The sequence below is a fragment of the Cervus elaphus genome, chromosome 18, assembly GCF_910594005.1.
Source record: "Cervus elaphus chromosome 18, mCerEla1.1, whole genome shotgun sequence".
NCBI lineage: Eukaryota > Metazoa > Chordata > Mammalia > Artiodactyla > Cervidae > Cervus > Cervus elaphus.
This window is the reverse complement of record NC_057832.1, coordinates 53,929,926-53,953,306: the sequence shown is the minus strand read 5'-3', so window position 1 is coordinate 53,953,306 and position 23,381 is coordinate 53,929,926. Positions and strand designations below refer to the sequence as shown.

The window sequence follows — 23,381 nt, the reverse complement described above, 5'->3', positions numbered from 1 at the left end:
TGTTGAAGTCTGAAGTTAATATGTTAACTTTACTCTCCTTTGAAAAAGATCTTTAGAACACTTAGACTCCTGCCAACTCCCTGCCACCTTGCATGCCATTCTTTTTTCCTTTTGCAGATGGCAGATTGTGGGAACTCAGCCTCCATAATCACACGAGTCAATTCCTTATAACAGATTTCTTTCTATCTCTAGCCTATGGATTTTGTTCCCCTGGAGAACTTGGTTAATACATGGCCTTAGATCAGTGAAGTGGTGAGGGCAGAAGCCAGGCTAAAATGAGTTTGCATGATACTCTTGCCTCATGTTTCAGTTCTGACTTTTTCCAACACCATAAAATTAGACATTATAACTATTACTATCATCATCATTATTTTCTTGCAGGCAATGTTTTAGATTCAGCTATGTTTACTATTTTCTTTCCTCACCATTATTGCTTGTATTTTTATTCCTTCCTTCCAGTGGAATTCTCCCTATTTTGAAGTATAACTTTTACATCTAATTTAAGTATAGATCCATTGGTGACAAACTCTCTAAGTGTCTATCAAAAGAAATTTATTTATTTTTCTCTCATTCTTAAAAAGAAGGTCTTGACATAAATTTAAGATAGATATTTTATCTCGGCTCTTGGAAATAGTCTTCCCCTCCTGGTATTTATTGTTGACTCATAAGTCTATTATCAGTCTATCTGTGGTTTCTTGTTAGACTTTTCTCTTGGGCTGTTTTTATGATCTTTTGCTTGTGTTTGTTTTTCTGCAGTGTGGTAAAGCGGATAATGGTAAATTCTGTGGTATCACATGGTAAGGAACAGGCTTTACTGGGGGAACACTAACATGCCAAGGATACTAAGCAAGGACCCAAATGTCTCAATTCTTCTTCCATCCCATAGAAATCTAAGTCACTGTGGGCCATACAACCAAGCTGCAGTGAAGAGACACCCCATTCATCCCCTCTCCTTTTTTATTGGGCAAGTATGAGAATAATCTCAGTGGGGCAATCACAAATTACCTAGTTTCCAGGAAATGATGTTTCAGGTATCAACTATTTAGAGAGAGTTTTCTGAGAAACTCAGCTGCCCAAAACCTTGGAGGTCTTCAGGCCAATAAGAAGTTGTAGAGCATCCTTTGGGGACTGGAGGCAGCTCCTGGCCCTAACTAGTTCACTGTCCAGGTAACAGGCTTCTGGAGTCTCAGCAGCTTCTGTCTCTGCTGATTCATTTGCTGTAGCAACCTTCCAGCCACTAATCTCTGGTCTCTGATATATCTGACACAGGAAGAGAAAGCAGTCGTTTGCCCCTCATTCCCACTCTGCAGCCCTTCAGGTTCAGGATGGGATACGTCTCTAAGTTCAGCCAGTCAGGGTTTATCATTTCCCCTGAGCAGTTAAGGAACCTGCCTGACAATGCAGGGACGCAAGAAATGTGGATTCTATCCCTGGGTTGGGAAGATCCCTTGGAGTAGGAAATGGCACCTCCACTCCAGTACTCTTGCCTGGAAAATTCCATGGGCAGAAGAGCCTGAAAGGCTACAGTCCATGGAGCTGCAGAGTCGGATGCAACTGAGCACATCCACATCCACTGAGAGAAGTAGTAATAGATTTCTCTTAAGAGTCCTACATTCAGGGAATCCAGTTGCTATTCTGACTCAAAGGGCGACATCTAGAGGCAGACATGAGTAGCTGCAGAGCTAGCTGAAGGCATTGGTATGTGAATTTTACTTCCAGCCATCCCTGTGGCCCTCTTTACCTGGTGACCAGAGTTCCTGCCAGGGCACAGACTACTTCCTTGATGCCCAACCCACACTCATCCATTTTGGACTTCATTCTGGTTAGAATGAAGAATGACGTTTCCCTGTGACGACTTTTACAGTGGCGTGCTTTGAGGCTTTTTTCCCTCTTTGCTGATTTTCTAGGTCTCTTTCACAGTGGAGTGCTTCAAGGCTTTTTTCCCTCTTTGCTGATTTTCTAGGAGGTCTCTTTGCCTAAACACTGTTCCATCTTTTCTCTCTTCCATTTACTAAGCCCCAGGAAAACTTGTTTGTCTATTAGTCTTCTGGCTTTCTTTTGTACCCCATCGCTGCAGCTACCTGCAAACACCCAAGAACTGGGCCCAGAGCCAGAAACACATCACTTGTTGACAACCCTGCCACTCAAATGAGGGATTTTCCTAACTTGGCATGCTGTCTCCAGATGGTGCAGTCTCAGACTCAGAGAGACTCTGCTTTCCCCATACTGCTCAAGAATGAGGAGAGGATGCTGGTCCTCCTCTTTGGTCAGTCCAGCAATTTATCCTGAGATAGCAGCCCCAAGGATTGGTAGATCCTGAAAGCATGTCTATCTCCTTCTGCGGACCACCCACTCCTTCTAGTCTCCCTGGCTTAATTCAGAAACTCTAAGTGTAGCTAATTGGAGCAAATTACTGAAAAGCAATTTGGTAAATATATCTATAGTCTTCAGAATATAGACATTTTGACCTTGTTACTGATTCCCAAGGGGTCAGTGACCCTTCGATGGATCCTTTGCCTAGAGTCACAAATGCTAATCAAATGAAACCAGGTTCAGAATAGCATAGCAATTTAGGAATGAAGAAGGGAGAGATGTGCTCTAAAAACACTTTCTCCTGGAAGGGAGAAGAATAAGGGAATTTTAAGTGAGGCAGATTTCAAAAGAGCTCTAGGAAGGGGCGGACATTTCCAGGGGCAGCTGGGTCATTCAGTCCTACATGCTTCTTTGCACAAATTGCTAAGGCCAGCTGCTGCTGCTGCTGCTAAGTTGCTTCAGTCGTGTCTGACTCTCAAATCTGAGTGTTTAGCTTAAGTGGTTTTCTAAACTCCAGAACCATTTAGCCAACTGGGCATGACCATTTGGATGTCTTTCAGGCTCCTCAAACTGCCTGCCCCAAACAGAATTCTTCTCCTCTATCCTTCCCAAACCACTTCCCCCCAGTGACGGCCACTACCTCCACTCAGTGTTCTAACAGTGATTCTTGTCTTTTCCCTCTCTTTAACCAAACAAATCTGTCAGTCCTACCATCTGAATAGCTCTCTAATCTGTATTTCTCTTCATATCCTCTTCCTAATGTTGGACTATTTAATAGCTTCATCACATGATCAAGTCACTGGCAGAGTATGGGTTCTCAGGGAGCTCTCAGAACCACCCACACTGCCAGCCAAGACTCTTGGCTATTTGTTATTTAAGAATTCTACCCTCATCTGAGAAAAAGATGAACTTGATGAATGGAGGGCAGAAGACAAAGATCTTCCCTGTTCAGTTCCCAAGAAACAATTGATATGATACTGCAAGGGAAGGATATTAAAATATTAGATGCTCTTCAAAATCTTCTCATCTTTCTCAGCCATGGGAATTTTTACATACTAGTTACTTTGCAATATTTTTAATAAGCAGTAGAGGAAGCCCATTCTCACTGTCAATCATCTCATATGTAAAAGAGAGAGGCACTTAATTTGCATACACCTACCCCAAACCAGGAAAGCAGTGACCAGATCAGGTCCAGAGTTTAATTGTAAACGGACATCATTTTATCAGCTAATCCTGTGACAGGAGAGGCATTCACTAACAGAACTATGAGATAGAGCCAAGAGAGAAATCACCAGTAGACAACTGATAGACCAATGTATAGATGATATATGGTTAATACTTAACAAAAATGTCAAAGAGAAATGAAAAAAACTTTTTCAAAGAACTCTTTGATTTCTGTCACTTAATGTCCTGTGTCTTTCAAACCAGGTAATTAACTTACATCCTGACAAGTAGGAGGAAGTCTCCCTTGATATTTGACCAATAATTTCTCTAAAACATCTGGAATTATTTTTCATGGAAAAAGAATATTTTATTTATCAAAAAAAGATTATATTCAACATAAGACAATATCAGAACATAAATGAATTTCCTCGCAAATATTTTTACAGTTTAATGTAACTTTTATTTGAAATACACAGGGGGGAACTTGAAAATACCACCATCTTTGCAAGATTTGAGCCTTTATCAGACCCCGTTTTTGCCATCCCCTATTTGAATTTCCTAAAAACTCTAAAATGGTTTACGGTCTCTGTTTTTTCCAGTCTTGCCTGTTTAACATAATCAATACTGCTGCCACTGTGATCTTTCCAAGATGCAAAGATCCATGCTAAAAATCCTTCAAAGATTCCCTATAATCTTCAAGATTATGTCTAAACTTCATGTTATGGCATATATAACTTTTTATACTCAGGACACTCTTACCTCTTCAAGCTTTTTTTTTTGTATTCTCCCCCAGCCTTATTACTCCATTTCCTTCCTTGTATCCAACCAGCTGGCTCTGCTGAAACATCTGCAGGTTTTGTAATGTTTTAATCCTGTTTCTAGTGCTGGGCCTTTACATGTTCTTCTTATCCATCTGGCTAACTCCTACTTATATTTCAGCATTTATATCATGTCATTTTCTCTAGGAAGTCTTCTATGATGTGCACTTTTTATTTTATGTCCTACTCCCATCATTTTGTGTGAACTGCCCACACCCCAATTCCCACAGACCAGTTAATACCTGCACATTCGGTGGGTTTTGTTACATGAAAGGGAACCCTGAGCTTGGGGAACCTGGATCTTTTATAAACATTCCTGCATTTTACTCTTGAAATAGGTATTATCCTTAATTATGCTGGATAGAAAGCTTGGCTGCCCCTTTGCTCTAGTGAGAGACATATCTCTATCTTTTAAAGCTGTTTGCTAGCCAAACATCCTGGAAGAGATAGTCCTGGAAAAAAGGGCAGCCAATGTCTTGCTCACAAGTGAAAATTCAAGAGACCCATGGAAGAGTGATTCACAACAATATTTTGAAGCTAGAGCCAGGATTTATGGTGGATTTGTGAGGTAATTTTTAAAAAGGGCAAATAAATAACGACTTCGAAATCGTTGACCTAAACAGCTAGAAAAAATGTAATGGTGATTTATTGAGATGGAATCACTGTGCAAGTAGCAGGGCAAGAAGATAAGTTTGGTTTTGGCCAGGCTAATTAACCAACAAAATAATTACAATCATAATGATATTTATTGAGTATCTGCCATGTGCTGGGTGCTGTGTTAAACACATCACGTACATTTAATTGATAAACACCAGCTAAGCACCTTATACATGCCAACTTAAAAATATAGTCCTGAAAGTAGAGTTGTTTTATTTGGTGGGAATTCTTAGGACTTTAAGCCCTGGAGACAGCATCTCAAGTAGCCCTGAGAAACTGCTTGGAGGAGGCCAGGGAAGGAGTCAAGTTACATAGAAGATTGCTACAAAGCAGGACGTCAGTATGAACATCAAAGATTATCGTTAATTAAGGAAAACCAGATATCTCAAGTTAAGGAATCTAGCGTTATTCTATGTATGTATGGAAAGAGAAGGCATCCAGGCTCACTGAAAAGATTCCTTTCACATGTATCTCAGCTTTCTGGGGCCAGTATCCTGTGTTTTCACATCCCCAGTCTGTAAGGAGTGGCTGCAGGTATTCTCCTTTCTGAATTATTTTTAGGGCTCATCGGCTCACACCAGAGAGATGCAGGCACTGATGACTGTGACATCCTAGTTTATTGATGTGGCAGGAAATACTCCATTTCACGTACATGTTAGTCATTAGTCTAGGAGCTGGAGATACTGTATTGAACAAAGCCAGCAATATCACTACTTTCCATTGTGGTGCTTGCATTGTAATGAAGGACAGTCAGGCTGCTGAAAAAGTTCACTATCAGTGGGGATTATCTTTTCCTGAGATGTCAACCTTGAAAGGTAGGTTTTACTTTTATTTTCCCCTGCTTTACAGATGAGAGGGAAAAAAGCCTTAGAAAAGTAATATGACTAAGGTCACAGTTAACAGGTGTTGAAGCCAAGATGCTAACTCAGGTCTGTTTAATTCTAGAACCTATGTTTCATTATTTGCCTTTTGAATAAGAATGTAATTATGAATGCATGCATGCTAAGTCGCTTCAGTCGTGTCCGACTCTGGGCGACCCTATGGACAGCAGCCCACCAGGCTCCTCTGTCCACGGGATTCTCTAGGCAAGAATACTGGAGTGGGTTGCCATTTCCTTCTCTGTAATTATGAATATTCACTAGAAAAAGTGAATATAATGAATGTCTTTTAAGAAGTGTTAAATTAGCCTGTGCAATAAATTTTCCTCAAAAATGCAATATTGAAAGTTTAAAAAAAAAACACATCAAAATAATGGATCTGGCTGTTACAGTGGAAAAGTTAACTGAATTGCTTTTTCAACTTAATATTGATTTAATTTCACTCTGATATTGGATTTTCTTATATTTCATCACATAAATTACTTTTGACTATATTTTCATTACATAACTATTACTTTCTTTTTTCTTTTGTGATATAATTTTTAAAATTATGTCATTGAAATGAATTTGAGTAGAGGTAAATTTTATTTTCCCTATTCAATGGAACATTTAAAAAGACTTCTAAGACATATTCATAGCTCTCAGATAGTGTAAAGCACTGAAAATTGTGGCCTGTAATGAAAACCCAACATTTAGAAGGAGATACCTTTGACCATTTCGCAAAGAAAAGGTTTTGTGAAAAATATTTCCTGGGGCTATATACAGTGAAATTCTCAAATAATGTGATGGGGCCATAAGAAACATTACATTTTTGCTAAATGTAATGAAAAAGATGAGAGGAAAAAATTGTGGAAAGGAAACATTACTAACATATTTATTCAACTACTCATTTATTCATTTTGTATTTATATTAATTATTATTTAATGAGACTTGGCATTTGTAACACTCAATAAGCTTCTAATTACTGCCTGTCTTCCCCGCTAGACTCCAATTTTTATAAGGACTGATATGATGTCTCTTTTGGTCACACATCATTCCCCTAGCACTCCAGCATGATAGGTCCTCAACAAATGCTAGATTCATGAATGAAGGAATTAATAAATACATCTGAAAAAATAAATATTTTCATCCAATTGGTGCCTGAAAAATCACAGGCACAAATATTCATAATACAAGGCTGAATGTTTTAGGTGCTACAAGTGTAAATGATTAATCCTGTGAAACTTGAAAGGTTAGAAAATTTTGTTCAAAAAATTGGGGGAATTTCATAGCTTCAGGGCTTGGAGTTAAGATAGGCAGATACCTTCAATTTGGTTTCCTAGAAAATGCAGTCCGAGTCAATGATGACAGTGCTTTCAGATAAATGGAAGCCTCATACCAAGGGCAGAAAGGGCAAGTACAAAGGGAAATGGGATGAGAGAACATATGTGAGCTTGAATTTTAAAAATAACTAATTGAGTTTCACTTCTGTCTAGATTATAAAAATTTGAAAAGAGCATCACACCTACCCTAAACAAAAAAAGCAGGATAAACTAAAAAAATAATAATCTTCTCTAATAACCCATCAGAGAGCTAAGATCACAGGGAAGTCAAGTAATCTCACATCAGGAAAGACAGGCTCCTCCAAGGAGAGATAGAGTGGGAGCCCTAACTCATGTGTGGCAAAATAGCGGCTGGGGAAAAGATAGATGTCATACAAGCAAGCAAAAACATTCAGCTAAAATTTTAAATAATTTGTTAAAGGTCAATTGTGATTAAAGTAGAACCGCAGATACAATGGGAGTTCACACTCACCTACAAGCTCATCTCTGCAGACCCTTACTGAATGCTCACCAAAAAGATGAGGGGCAGAGCAGAGAAAGTTTTGCTTGAAGGTGCAAGTCTAGAGGAAGGAGAGTGGCTACCTCTCCTTTGGGAAATGGACTTGGAGAAATGTTGGGAATTGGGAACTGAACAAAGCCCTGCCTGGACCCTTGTTTTGTATAAAACAAAAATCTTAAGTCTTTGGAAGAAAGGCAGCAAACCCTGTCACCTCCATGGTACATGTGAAAAGCTCAAACTACAACTGGGAGAAAGGGGAAAGGAAAATCCCTCTAAGCCTAGAAGTGGAGCAGGAAATACTCTTCTACAGAGTATCTGTGGTGTAAAGACACATAGCAGAGTTTAGCTGCTATGGGAAGGAGGACAGGTTTGCTGAGAAAAAAAACACCACTCCTTAAGGCTCAAGGCCTGCCTTAAGCCTGAAGCAGGACAGGAAAACAGAGTACACTCCACCATCCTCCAATCAGACAAGCAAGTACTAAGTTACAGAAAGCATTCTGTCTCTGGGGGAGAGGCAAGAAGTTGAAGAGAGACCACCTCTAAATTGTGGGTGCACAGGGAAGGCTAAAAGTTGAGGGGGAAGCAAGAATATTGAAACAAAATGAAACACCCAAAACTGTCAAAGTCCATTCAGATTGCAAAAATGAAATACCACTGACTGTAGTTTATAAACAGAAAATTATTTCTGACAGTTCTGCAGTCTGGGAAGTCCAAGATCAAGGTGCTAGCATTGTCAGGTTCTGGTAAGAGCTCTCTTCCTGGTTCATAGCCGGTGCCTTTTTGCCAAAGCCTCGTGTGATAGAAGGAGCTGCGAGTCTCTGTGGAGCCTCTTTTATTAGAAAGTGAAAGTGAAGTCATTAAGTCATGTCCAACTCTTTGTGACCCCATGGACTATAGCCTACCAGGCTCCTCTGTCCATGGGATTCTCCAGGCAAGAGTACCGGAGTGGGTTGCCATTTCCTTCTCCAGGGGATCTTCCTGACCCAGAGATCAAACCCAGGTCTTCTGCACTACAGGCAGACGCTTTACCATCTGAGCCACCAGGGAAGCTTAAAGTGAAAGTGAAAGTTACTCAGCCATGTCTCTTTGCGACCCCATGGACTATACAGTCCATGGAATTCTCCAGGCCAGAATACTGGAGTGGGTAGCCTTTCCCTTCCCCAGGGGATCTTCCCAACCCTGGGATCAAACCCAGGTCTCCCACATTGCAGGTGGCTTCTTGACCAGCTGAGCCACAAGGGAAGCCCAAGAATACTTCCCTTCTCCAGCAGATCTTCCCGACCCAAGAATTGAACCAGGGTCTCCAGCATTGCAGGCAGATTCCTTCCAACTGAGCTATCAGGGAAGCCTATTAGAGCACTGTCTAAAAAGGAGGATGCCACCCTTATGACCAATCACTCCCCAGAGGCCCCACCTCCTAGAACCATCAGATTGGGTGTCAGGATTTCAACATATGAATTTGGTGATACGGAGCAGGGGGATAAAACATTTGGATCAAAGGACTAAATTTATTAGCATCAAGTTTTTCAATAGTATTGTTGTCATTTTATTTATGAGACTTTTCCACTTATCATTAATTTCTTTTTTCAAAACCAAACTTTTGGCTTTATTATTTCTCCCTATTTGATATTTGGTGCCTATTTTATATTTCATTTTTATCTTTATTTCTACTTCTTTCTATACTTTTCAGTTTATTCTTAAGTCTTACTACTTAAGGTGAACTCAGCATTAATTGCTAGCTTTTAAGACTCCATTTCCCTCTTAGTACAGATTTCACTGCATCCTACAAGTTTTGACATTTACCATTTTTGTTACAATCAGTATTAAATATTTTTAAAAATCTAACTATTTCATCTTTCAGTTCAGTCGCTCAGTCATGTATGACTCTTTGCGACCCCATGAATCGCAGCACTCCAGGCCTCCCTGTCCATCACCAACTCCCGGAGTCCACCCAAACCCATGTTCATTGAGTCGGTGATGCCATCCAACCATCTTATCCTCTGTTGTCCCCTTCTCCTCCTGCCCTCAATCTTTCCCAGCATCAGGGTCTTTTCCAATGAGTCAACTCTTTCGCATGAGGTGGCCAAAGTATTGGAGTTTCAGCTTCAGCATCAGTCCTTCCAATGAACACCCAGGACTGATCTCCTTTAGGATTGACTGGTTGGATCTCCTTGCAGTCCAAGGGACTCTCAAGAGTCTTCTCCAACACCATAGTTCAAAAGCATCAATTTTTCGGTGCTCAGCTTTCCTCACAGTCCAACTCTCACATCCATACATGATCACAGGAAAAACCATAGCCTTGACTAGATGGACTTTTGTTGGCAAAGTAATGTCTCTGCTTTTTAATATGCTATCTAGGTTGGTCATAACTTTCATTCCAAGGAGTGTCTTTTAATTTCATGGCTGCAGTCACCATCTGCACTGATTTTGGAGCCCAGAAAAATAAAGTCAGCCACTGTTTCCACTGTTTCCCCATCTATTTGCCATGAGGTAATGGAACCAGATGCCATGATCTAAGTTTTCTGAATGTTGAGCTTTAAGCCAACTTCTTCACTCTCCTCTTTCACTTTCATCAAGAGGCTCTTTAGTTCTTCTTCACTTTCTGCCATAAGGGTGGTGTCATCTGCATATCTGAGGTTATTGATATTTCTCCCGGCAAATCTTGATTCCAGCTTGTGCTTCATCCAGTCCAGCATTTCTCATGATGTACTCTGCATATAAGTTAAATAAGCAGGGTGACAATATTCAGCCTTGATGTACTCCTTTTCCTATTTGGAACCAGTCTGTTGTTCCATGTCCAGTTCTAACTGTTGCTTCCTGACCTGCATACAGGTTTCTTAAGAGGCAGGTCAGGTGGTCTGGTATTCCCATCTCCTTCAGAATTTTCCACAGTTTATTGTGATACACACATTTCATCTTTGAGTTATTTAAAAGTATGTTTTTGAATTCTCAAACCTATGAATTCTTTATCTTTTAAGTACTGACTACTCCTTTTTGATTTCTTATTGCATTGCAATGAGAATTACGATCTTTATGATGGCAGTCCTTTTAAATTTGTTTAGATTTGCTTTATATCCTCGTACATGGTAGTCAACTTCAGTAAATGTACTGCATGTGCTTAGAAAAGTGTCTTATCTGGTAAAACAAGTTTATGAATTATGTTTTTCAAATCTCCCACATCCTTACAATTTTTGTTTGCTCAACCTAACAGTAATTTCGAGAGACTCTTGAAATCTTTTGCTATAGTGGTGGATTTGTCAACTTTTCCTTGAATTTTCATCATTTTTTTGCATTTTCACATTTTGTTGTATTTTTAATAGAGTTGTCCCATAATTTTGATGCAATAAAAAGTTATTAAGCTTCAGATTATATTGTACCATGACTCTCACTCTTGATGAAAGAGATAAGTGTCCATTTTGGTCACTTAATATTCCTGGGTTGTTTCCAAACATGATTACTATGAAAATTAACCAATATGTGTAGAGTAGTTTCTCAGTATTCATGGGGAATTGCTCCATGGATGCTCAAGTCTCATATAAAATGGTGTGGTATTTGTGTATAACCCAATGCACATTCTCCCTTATATTCTGAGTGACCTGTAGATTATGTATAATGTCTAATACAATGTAAATGCTAGTAAATAGCTGATGAAAGTGAAAGTGTTAGTCACTTAGCCATGTACAACTCTTTGTGACCCCATGGACTAATGCCTGCCAGGCTCCTCTGTCCATGGAATTCTCCAGGCAAGAATACTGGAGTGGGTAACCAACCATTCCTTTCTCTAGGAGATCTTCCCGACCCAGGGATCCAATCCAGGTCTCTGGCACTCAGAAGATTCTTTACTTTCTGAGCCACCTGGAGACCAGTAAATTCAAGTTTCAGTTTTTGGAATGTTCTGAATTTTTTTTTTTTTTTTTGAGTATTTTCAATCTGATGTTGGTTGAATCCACGGATGTGAAACCTGAAAATCCAGAGGGTCAACTGTACTAATCAGTGGAGTGCATACACATTTTTATCCTATCAAAAAGGTCAGAATGAACTCTAATGTAATAGGTGGGTTAGTTTTCTATTGGTGCTATAGCAAATCACCACATACTTAGTGGCTTAAAACAATACAAAATTATTTTCTTAGAGGTCTGGAGGTCAGAAGTCTGAAATAAGTCTAACTCATTTCGAGGTCTGAGCAGGGCTGCATTCCTCTCTGGAGGCTCTGGGGAAGAATCCATTTTCTTCCCTTTCCCAGCTTCTAGAGTCTGCCTGCATTCCTTGGCTCCTCTCCCCCTTCTAAGTGAGCAACATCAGGCCAACTTTCACATTGCCCTTCTCAGACTTATGCTGCCTCCCATTTTCACTAATGATGATGCTTGTAATTATGTTGGGCTCATGTGGATAGTATTGTCTAATCTCCCTATCTCAAAGTCAGCTGATAATCTTCTTCAATCTGCATTCTAATTCCCCTTTGCCATGTAATCTAACATATTAACATGTCCTGGAATTAGGTCGTGGCTATCTTTGAGAAGCCATTATTCTGCCTACCACAGGTGGTGAATGGAGGTGGGAGGGACAGGAAAGGTGGACATCATGCTTAGATTGAATTAGAGTAAGTTAAGATTAGAGAAGGAAAAAAAAAAGATTAGAGAAGGTACATAAAATAATACAGCAATCTGCCCAAGTATGATATGGCTTTCAGATCTACTTCATGTTTTCTCCTGAAAAATGCAAGTAAACATAGGTAATTATTAGTTAATTGGTATTTATATGTTATTAAAACATATTTACTTCAGAAAAAAGTCAACATTTGGTTTATTTTCAGATAATACCCTAAATAATGTCCTCATCTGAGTGGACTTCTATGAATGCCTAACATAGTACTGAGGATACACTACCCAATTTCTAAAGATCATGCTTCTCCTTCACATTCAAACTTGCTTAACAGTAAATGTTCAAAGTACTTAAAGTTAACTTCATTTCTGAATAAACTGTCTGGATTTTAACTCAATTTTATTTATTTATATGCTTATTTATTTTCTGCACAACGAACATTTCCTTCCTTCTTTGTGGTTCAGGGTGGTCTTCAAAATGGCTAAAACTACAATAATAAGACTGCTGAGCGAGGATGGGTGCCATAATTAAAGACACAGAAAACAATCATCCTTGCAGCTAAAATTAGAACTTCGGGAGTTTTGGTGTTTTAATTTCTGAGTAGTTTTTTCTTAGTAATTCATTTCATTAACCAAGTGTGGTTAAACACGTACTTTGTACCAGAGCTCATGCTAGTCATTTGGGATAAGTAAAGTCATTAATCAATTCAGTAAATATTTATTGAGTGCCTCCTAGGCATCAGGAACTCTTCTACTTGAGCTCTACAGAGGCCTTACATTTCAGTGTGAGAGACTGACAATAACAAGTAAAATATGTAGATGATAAGTACCATGAATAAGTACTGTGAATCAAAACAAAGGGAAAAAAAGGGGGATAGGGGACAGTGGAGACAAGCAGTCAAAGAAGCCTTCTTTAGTAAGGTGACATTTGAGCAGAGATCAAAGGAGATCAGGAGTGAGCAGTGTGAATAAGACTGAGAAAAAGATTCCAGGAGGAACAGCAAGAACAGAGTCACAAGAAGCTGGAACCTGCCCAGCATGCTCCAGAGAATCTACGGAGGCCAGTGTGGCTGAAAGAGAGTGAGCTTAAGGAAGAGAAGCAGAAGATGAGGTGAGCCAAGTAAAGGGCGAGGTGGGAAGCAGGTTTTAGGGGGTCTTATACATTGTGAAGATTTGGCTGGGATGGAAAATGAGAAGGATTTGAGCAAGGGAATGACTCAAAATTATTTTCATAAAGTTAGATTAAGTTACTAAAATAAAATCTTCTTGAAATTTTCCATCTGTATTTGGGCTTGTCTCTAGTTTATCTGATGCCATGACCAAGTTCCTCAACCAGTATTAAAGATTTTCTTTCTGTTTGATTACATTTTAAACAATTAATCTATATTTTATTAGTCCTGGGATGCCAGTATATTACAATGTAAATCAGACTTTCAAAATGGCATTGAAAAACAATTAGCTTGAAAACACATTTATCACCAAGTATTTCAGGATTAAAACTTCTATGTTTATTTAATATACAAATCATTAAGTTAAAAACTAGAGAATAAGTAACCAAAGATTAAAAGAGCACAGAGGTACTGTTTAAAAAATTAAAAATAAGGATAGTAAGCTTAGTTTCATTTGTTTCCTTTTTGGGGGGCTCATAAACAGTATTATAAATAAGTTATTTGAGCTTTGTTTTGAAGAATGAAATTTCCCATTATTTCATGTTATTTGTTTAATGTTTTAACTTTGAAAAATCAAAATTACAGTTAAAGACCATTTTAACACATAAATACTACACTTTTTGCTCCTTATGTTTACATATTGATAGGCAGCAATTTTTAGGACTCTTTAAAATATCCCTCATGCACGGCTTGTGATGTGTTCACTTTTAATAGGAAACTGTTTCCACATCATTTTCTCATACTTCTTAAACTAATGATACATGTATTACCAAATTTTTTTGTTTATAAAACTAATTCTGACAAATAGAATTTTTTCCTTCAATTAAAACTTGAGTTTTAATACAGCAGGCCTAAAACTACAGCTATTAAATATGCCATAGAGGATTTTAGTGAGCTTCTTACTATTGGGATATTATCTGAAGACACATTCTTTCTGTGGAAAAAATAATTTATACCATTTGAGCACCAACTTCCATCTACTACTATTACATTTTTAAAGGATTATTTGCAGGTTAATGTGTAATAAACATATTCTCTGTGTGCAGTCTGACCCAGAGGACTGGCTCGGCTATCTTTGTGGTGCTAACTTCTGTATCTCCTTTGCTAGGCTACTTCCTTTGTAGCTTCAGATCCCATTTCTTTTGGACCTCTTTAACTAGTTACCCTGTAGACACTTTAAATTAAATCTGAGAAACTCACTTTGGTCTTAAAGATAAAACTAAATCCCATAAAGATAACACTAAATCAATAAACCTTCTCCTTCTTTATTTTTTATTTCATTAGCTGCAAAGCCTAAAATCCCCTAAGAAACCTAAATGCTACTCTCAAAGACTCCAGCCTCCAACTCATTTAATCAGTCACTGAATTCTATAAAATTACTTCTAAATTTCTCTCAGATGCAGCTTCTTTACAGTGTGATGTAATAGAAAGATTAAGGGCTTTGGAGTCAACCAGACCTAGATTCAAGTATATTCTACTTGAAAGATAAATCACTTAACTTCAGATAGTTTTTTCCCATTCACAACTATTATATTGTAAAGCTTAAAACAGATAATATATCTATCACAGTGTCTGCCACATTATGTTTAATAAGCCTTCATTGCCATTCCCTGTTACTCATTCTCTGTCCCATTCCCTTGTTTCCCATTTCTTTAGTTTAGGCCATCATCATTTATTGTTTAGAAGTTTGCAGTAGTCAAATGGATTCTATTTGCCATGCTATAGTCAAAAGGAACTTCCTTAAAGTCGAGTGTTCATTTGCTTCTTTGCCTAAAATTCTTTTTTGGCTCCCTGTGGCCTATACAAGGTTCAGTCCTCTTAGTATAACATGCACTTGTATCCAGCCTACCACTTGCCACTCTTTGTAGATTTATTCTTAAAAATTACTTGCTGGTCCCTGGCATGGGATTGCCCATTTGCTCTTTTTATGTCTTTATCTTGTCTTTTTTGTTCTTTTGCTTAGAATCCCTTTGTTGGTCTCACAGGTGAATCCTTATTCTTAAGTCTCAGTTCCCTCCTCTGGGAAACTTTCCTAAATCTGTCTAGACAGTAAGGCACTCCCCGCCAGGTGAACAAATTATTTATTGATTGCTTAACAGGTATGTCCCAGGCAGTATAGTATATACTGAAAATGGAGCTGTGAAGAAGACAGGGTTTCCTGCCCTCATAAAGCATCTAGAGATAGACACTAACATTTAGACAATTATTTAGTTACAATTTTGTTGAATGTTAAAAAAAATAGTGTTACAGGAATGTATAACCCCATCTAGAGAGTGTGGATGAAGAAAAGATACTGAAAGATTTGATGGATGGTCCCACTGTACCTTTTATAATTCTTTCTTAAAGTACTTAAACAATTGCATTTGAATTGCTTTAAATATATGATTTTTAACTATCTGATAAGTTACAGGAGACCATGATTATCAAAAGATCTTTTTGGCTATCACAAATACAAGATTCTGATTCTGACATCCATGACTTAAATCTATGTACATCAGGCACTAAGTATATAATCTTTTATCCCTAGCAATAACCCAGCCATTATCATCTCCTTTTTACAGATAAAGAAGTTTACAATTCAAAATTGATGCTGAAAGCTCAGATTCTCTGTATGCAGGTGCTGAATCAATTTTCCTAATGGAAAAAATCTCCAAACAAGATTCCCAAAATGGACCAGAGATTCCCTAATGGACCTGGTTGAGTGACCTCAGCTTGCATACTGGGGGACTTACCAAAATGCTGGCAGAGGTGATGCAATGTCCTGAAGGCTACCTTCTGCTTCCCCAAAATAATTCCTCAGAGTGGGAAGTCCAGTGCAGTTCAGGCAAGAGGAAGAGAAGAACATCTCAAAGCAAAAAGGGCCTCAGCAGCTGATACGGCAGTCCCTCTTCCGCTGTCTATTCCCACCTCACAATTCCAGCTGCAAGGACAGGGTATGACTAAGGCTTTGCCTTTCAAGGCAAGGGTTCCAGGCAATCTGGCCTCTCAAGGAATTCTCCAATCCTCCACTCTCTCAAAGAAGACTGGTGTGGAGAAAACCTCGCCATGTCTATCAAGCCAATGGACCCACTCCACCCCACCCCACTAACCTGGGACTGTCCCAAAGTTGAGCCCCATGGTGGGCACCAAAATTGATGCTGAAAGCTCATCTTCTCTGTTCACCAGTGTAATCAAATCTCAGAGACAGAGTTTTGGGTGAAGTAGGAAAGGATAGCTTTATTACTTTGTTAGGCAAAGTGGCAGGTGGGGGTGGGCAGTGGACTAAAGCCTTTAAAACTATTGTGTCCCAACTTGGGGAAGATAGTGACAAGTTTTATTTTAATTGTTCAAAGAGAGTGTGAGCAGCTTGCGGACGTTCTTCTGATGGGTTGATAGTGAGGTTAAGTAGGCGCCAACATCATCAACCTTCAGGTTCAACTGGTCTGGGGTCAAAAAGCTTACGGGTAGCCTACTATCATTAACCGTTTACGTCTCCCAGGGTTCAGTACCTGCAAAATGCCTAAAATGTTGTGCAAGTCCTTTGATGGGGAAACAGGACCCGGTCCCAAGGCTGCTCTTGACTTTCTCCATGGGGTCACATCACCTATCTTGGCTAAGCAACAACCACTTGAATGTGCCCACTGGAATTCAGGAATGGTCATGGAGGCTGAATGAAGGCTATTTCCTGTTATCAAGGAAATGGGGGACACACAAATGCTTTTTGCATAGAAGGCCCATAGGACCTGGCTGGGCAGCACTATGAATGGTTCAACAACTCTTCCAAGGTCTCTCTGAGCCAATGGCCATAATCCAGCAGCTTTCAGACCCCAAACCCTCTTTTTACCACACATTTCTGTCTGCTTCTATACCTGTTTATTTTCACAATCTTTTAGCGTTTGGTTTCTAGTAAGTGTTCCACAAACAGCCTAATGCTAAAAGGAGTGTTACTTTTCACTCTTGTGGCCTTCAGCAACTCACAACAGAACTTCCTCACTTTGAGGGGGAGAGACATTACCAGATGTGCTCGCTTTTAGGCTTGGCACTAAGGCTACTAATTCTAAATTGTTTGTTCAATGCCATCAGTCTTTTTTTTTTTTTTTTTTTGCATTGGAGGCCAATTTCCCATACCCTCCTGAAGAAAAAGAAAAAACACCCCACTTTTTGAGAATATTGGTCAATTGAGCCCACCTTCCTCAGCTGCCTGTGTGGAAAGGGGCCTCCGCTCCACAACCTCCTTCCCCTCATGGGTGGGGCTACACGACAAACTTATCCGTCACTTGGGGTTTCTAAACTTGGCGCCTCTAGGCTGGAAAACTGAAGCCACGGGTTCTCTGCTTACTGGGAGCCTGCGGGGGCCCCCTCAGCTCCCTTCAGCACACTGCCTCCGTCCGTTCTATCGACTTCTAGGTGGCAAAGACCACAGGTCTAGTTGCCCACCACAAGAAAATACGAGCGGAACAACCCTTCGGTGGCGCCAAAGCCCTACAGTCTCGGGCCTTGAAAGATTAGGGAGGGGCCGACGCTCCTCTTGCGCGCTGACGTCACGCCGACGCTCGGCCACGCCGGCTCCTCCCAGAAGCCCGCGAGTCCGGTTTCCGGCGGGAGCGTGGAGACTCTGGTGTAGCTGAGGCAACGCTTTTGGACCCGGAGCTGGCCACGGGCTTCTCTGTCGTCTGGTAGCTGCCAGAATGCTTCACCTGGAAAATGTGGTGCTTTGTCGCGAGTCCCAAGTGTCCACCTTGCAGTCCCTGTTTGGAGAGGTATTGTGGTCCAGCTGTCTTTTCTAAATCCCGGAGGCAAAGAATTACGTGGTCTTGCGACAGTTTCCAATTTTTAAATTTTCGTTTGAATTGAGGGGCCGTAGACTGTGTTTGAGTTGAGATAGGGGATGTCCCACTCCTCACCCAAAGTAACTTCTGAGGAGTTTCTTGAACTGTACTGGCCCGCTAACTAGGGCTTGTTGGCCCAGGCATGTTTTTTTTACACACGCCAGTTTTGAGAGAGTGTTAATACAGAGTAGCAACTCAAAGTTGCTTCTTACCCCAGTTGTATAGGATTTTATCCGACAGGTGTGTTTGCACAGTGTTACATATTCAAATATGAATCCCCCCCGTTTCAGTGAGGTAGTTGCTCTTAAGTCCTGTGTGGGTGGGTGATTGCTGGGAAGGCCAGTAAGGTCCATCGTATTGCATCCGGTTTAAAACTTTAACGGCTGTTCCAGCGTTATTAAAGCACGGAAGAGGTATAGTCTTGGCTTCTTGACTAGCAGTTCGGGTGATGGCTAAGAGAGGAGGTTAAGTTTCCTGTGGATGAAATCCACTAGGGAGTCCTTTCCGTAGGAGCTTGCATTCATCAATTCAAAACTTTAATCTACTTTTTTATTATATTCTGGTGGCTTTTAGTGAGCCTTTGCTTCAGATTCATGAATGAGACTTGGAATTAATCAGATTCGGGTCTCATCTGAAGGAGAGTAAATGAGAATTTAGTCATACTCATGTTATCCCCCCACACCTCAGGTGTTTCTTGAGTACTGCTTTCATCCAGCTAGCCAGATGGCAGCCTAGGGTGGCCTGTGAAGTGTTAGTGGAAAAGTACCAGCCTCCTAAAGGGGCGCATTAGTTAGGGAAGATGTCAATGACTGCACCCTCAGTCAATATTCTGGTTATAATGCTTTTAATCGTAGTTGCCCATATTATCACTGAAACATTTTCTTGGTTATACCTCATGCATTCATTCCCTGGAGTTAACAGACCCAGATCTCTCCAAACAGAAGTGGTGCTCCTGAAAATGAATGTTGGCAAATAGAGATGAGTAGTATCAATTTGGTATAGATCAGAGAAACAAATCATGTTTAGCAGTTTTAATAGCACTTTTCTGTAAGGCGCCGTACATGTGGGAGATTTTAAAGATTTGTTAAAAAAAAAAAAAAAACTGGTTCATATTTCCAAGCAGATTCATTTATGTATTCAGGAAATTGTTACTGAGCATGTTCTCTGTTCCAGGCACGGTGCCACATCCAGAATTATTAGTTTATGTTAGATATATGAAGGTGAAAAGTTAAATAATAGTGCAAGAGTTCAATTCTGGGTAACACTAGAAAAGATTAGGTAAGGTGGAGTATTATTAAACACCTTTAGGATGCAGACAAGTATGGCAGGATTCCAAAAAACGAGAATTTCAGTGTAGCTTGAAAAAGTGTCCTAATGAATATCTTGAGCTTCTCTTCAAGGTGAAATATAGTATTTGAATAACAGAGATGCTCAGCAAGCTTGCATTTAGTTCTTGAGACAGAATTTTTGAGCTAGTTAATTTGCACGATGCTTATGTATGAACTGAAGAAAAGAATCCATGTATTAGAACATCCATTTTTAGTTTTGGGGCTGCTATTGCCATAGGCATTTGCCATTAATATTTTCCTGTATGAACTGAGTTCCTCATTTGTCCTGCAAAAAGGAAAGTTGTAACTTGGTGGCTAGAATGTAATAAATGTCTGACTACAGTTGACCTTTGAACAATGTGGAAATTAGGGGTGCTGACCCCCTGTGTAGTGTAAAATCAGTGTGTAACTTTTGACTCCCCCAAAACTTAGCTACTAATGGTCTTACTGATAAACAATCAACTAACACATATTTTGTGTGTTATATGTATAATATTTTGTACTCATTTACAATAAAGTAAGCTTTAGAAAAGGAAATATTATTAAGAAAATCATAATAAAGAGAAATACATTCACAGTACTAAACTGAGTTTATCAATGCCATAAGTTTACGTTGGCTACAAGATGAATTGTCTGTCAGTATGTACATCAGTATTGTCTTAATAATGCAAAGCATTGGGCATTTTATACATATTAGAAGGAAGAAGGGTGGAGAAAAGGAAAAGAGGGAGAGGGAGAGAAGGAAGGGATAGGCTGGGAAACACAGACATACTGTATGGTACTGTAATCCTTGAAAGCCAAGTTATAAAACAAAACTAATACATTATTAATTTTATATTAAATATCCCTCACCTTATGACTTTGTAAGGCTATACTATTATCTATATATATTTTATGCTTCATGACATACCTAATTTTTTCTTAATTTTTTCTATATTTTTAGGCTATGTGGTTCTTCTGTGAGTTTTTTCAAATTGTTGCAAATCTCCAGAATTTTTTCTAGTATATTTATTGAAAAAAACCCATGTATAGATGAACCCAGGAAGTTCAAAACCTGTGTTGTTCAAGGGTCAACTGTACTGTTGTAGTGGTAGATGGTGATCATAGAGACTGTCCTTTTTCATGGAAATTGAATTGTCACCCAATTTTCTTGTAATTATTTTTTAAGTGTATGTGAATTCCTTCAAAGCATATTTTGTCTCTGATTTTTTTACTCTTTAGTGCATCATGGCTTTCAGCGTTTAGTTGTTGTCTAATAAATGTTCATTGAATGAATGAAGCATATTTGTAATATTGACCAGACCATAGAGAGATGTTTGACACTTTTTACTTTTCTCTAGGCTGCTAACTCATAATGTACTGCAGGAGAATCTTGGGAATAGATGTTTTGAAATGTATGCTGTGTAGATTTGATCGTTGGAAACAATGATGATGATATGTATACATTTAGGGGTAAATGTAGTATACATAATTCAGAAGTATTCTGTAAGTTTTCCTTAGAACAGAGGATTCTTGAAATTCTAGCCCTGGGATTCTGTATGCTTAGTTTCAGAGCTTTAAAGTGTACAGTGAAGTTGCAGCCTGTGAATTAAATTCTATAAAAAAGAGTTAAGAAGTATGATCAGAATTATTCTTTAAAAAATCTGTTAAATCTCCCGTAAATTTGAAAATACAAGCATATATATATACGTAATAATAAAAGATTTAAGTGTGTGTATATATATATATATATATATATATATATATACAGTAATATGTCATGTATAATACATAGGCCAAATATGATTTTTCCAGGAATTTTGAGAAAGAGTAGAGTTGAATTTAAGGTAAGTTTAAAGTGTAATGATGAAATCACTAAACACTCACTGTTGAAATAATTTGGATTAAATAATTTACTTTATCATGTAAAACTTTTTCACAAGTTAATAAATGTTTATTTTATGTTTTGTATGTGCAGATTGATATTTAACTTTTTTCCCCTAGAGACATCATTTCAGTTTTCCATCTATTTTTATTTATGGACATACTGCCAGTGGAAAGACCTATGTAACACAGACTTTGTTGGGAAGTTTAGAGGTAAGACTACCCAAGCTCAGTGTTAATTGATTTTTCTTCGTAGACTCCTAGAAATGGAAGGGATCTGGGAGATGTTTAGTTTAAACTTATGTTTGTCTAAATTTATTTTTTACTCTTCTCTTTATCCTTACTCTCTCAGTAAATTGAATAGTAAACATGCTCTGTAGATTCTGTATCATTAATATCTTGACTCTGTGTAGCTTTAATCGTAGCCATTGCTGCTGAGTTTCATTTATTGTGTTTATTTCATTTATTTCCAAACAGTTTTCTAAGTGCAGTCTGTTCTTCACCCTGCAGCTAGTCCATGAAAATATTAAATAAGATCTTCAGCAAAATGTTCAGGTGTTTTTCTTGGTATATAAGACCCTTCGTGAGCAGAATTCACTTTATCTTTGGTAATGTAATGCCTGAGAATTTGAGACAGAATCTAGCAGACTTATGTTCCTCTTGTAGGTTCAGCCCTTAGTGCTCTCCCCATCTGAAAAGTAGGGCTAATAGCGACAACACTTGGAATTTTTGTGAGAATTTAGTGAGTTAATATATGAAAAGTTCTTACCACAATACTTAGTGTATAGTAAGCACTCAGTAAAGGTTAGATGCTATTATTCATGATTATTGCCACACCTCATTTCGTATCCTAAGCCAGGGATGGGCAAACTTTCTCTTTAATGGCCAGTTAGTAAATATTTTAGGCTTGTGGGCCAGGTACTTTCTATTACAACCTCTCAACTCCTCCTTAGTAAGAAAGTGGCCGTGGACTGTATCTATCTGAATGGACATAGCTGTGTTCTCATACAGCTTTATATATCAAAAGGCTGTTTGCTACTCCTGGTCCCAGCTTTAGCTCACAGTATGTGTGTTTTGTGTGGCATACTGAAGTATTGACAGTTCTTGCTGTTTCTTACTTTGAACCCTGGGCATACAGTGCTCCCTTTGCTTGGAATCGCTTTCTTATGCTCATTCTCTCTACCTCTCCTAACCTTGAGTGCGCAAGGTCCTGGCTCAGGCGTTTGTGTTTGTAACTCCCTGTAGGAAGTGTCCAAAAATAATGTATTTTGAATAAAAGCATGAAAATTGAATACGGAAGTTCTATATTTAAGGTCTATTTCACTTTTTAATGTATCATGATTTTTGCTAGTTAATCATTGTAATAAATGTTGATTATCACGACTTCTCGTACAACTTCACAAAGAGACATTTAGAATATGTTGCCATTAAAGGCCACAGATAGCACACAGATAGCAGTAAGCAAGACAGTTACTCATAACAGAGACATAATGGACTCTAGTTCATAAAGGAGTGGGGGTAAAGGATGTCAGAAAATGCTGGTGAAATTGTGCCTGAGTAAATATATTGAGCCTTACTTACACTGCTCCTCTGGAAAAGAAAAGCTTTATTGGGTGAGATTTATAGAGCATTACTAAAACTGGTTATGTTGTTTAGTCACTAAGTCATGTCTGACTCTTTTGGGACCCCATGGACTATAGCCCACCAGGCTCCTCTCTCCATGGAATTTTCCAGGCAAGAATACTGGAGTGGGTTGCCATTTCCTTAGTCAGGGGATCTTTTCAACCCAGGGATTAAACCTGCATCTCCTGCATTGTCAGGTGGATTCTTTACCACTGAGCCACCAGGGAAGACCAAAAATAGTTAACAGGTGCCATGCCTCTGAGTGATCAGTACTGTTTTGTGATTTCATTTTGAGAACAGACTATATTTGTAAGTCTTTTGTTTCTTCATTGCTTCT

General features: G+C 38.9%; 1 protein-coding gene across 3 annotated transcripts in view; it reads left to right on the top strand.

Moving 5' to 3' along the window:
• Nucleotides 1-17,952: 17,952 nt before the first annotated feature.
• Nucleotides 17,953-23,381, top strand: part of ORC5 (origin recognition complex subunit 5) — a 77,096-nt gene continuing 71,667 nt past the window's right edge. For 2 of the 3 annotated variants that reach the window (XM_043872427.1, XM_043872428.1), the window contains exons 1-2: nucleotides 17,981-18,161; nucleotides 21,542-21,634. In XM_043872427.1, the coding sequence (XP_043728362.1) occupies nucleotides 18,090-18,161; nucleotides 21,542-21,634 (165 nt within the window). In that variant the 5' untranslated portion in view covers nucleotides 17,981-18,089. Of the gene's footprint in view, nucleotides 18,162-21,541; nucleotides 21,635-23,381 lie in introns of all 3 variants that reach the window. The other variant, XM_043872426.1, reaches the window with a different exon arrangement.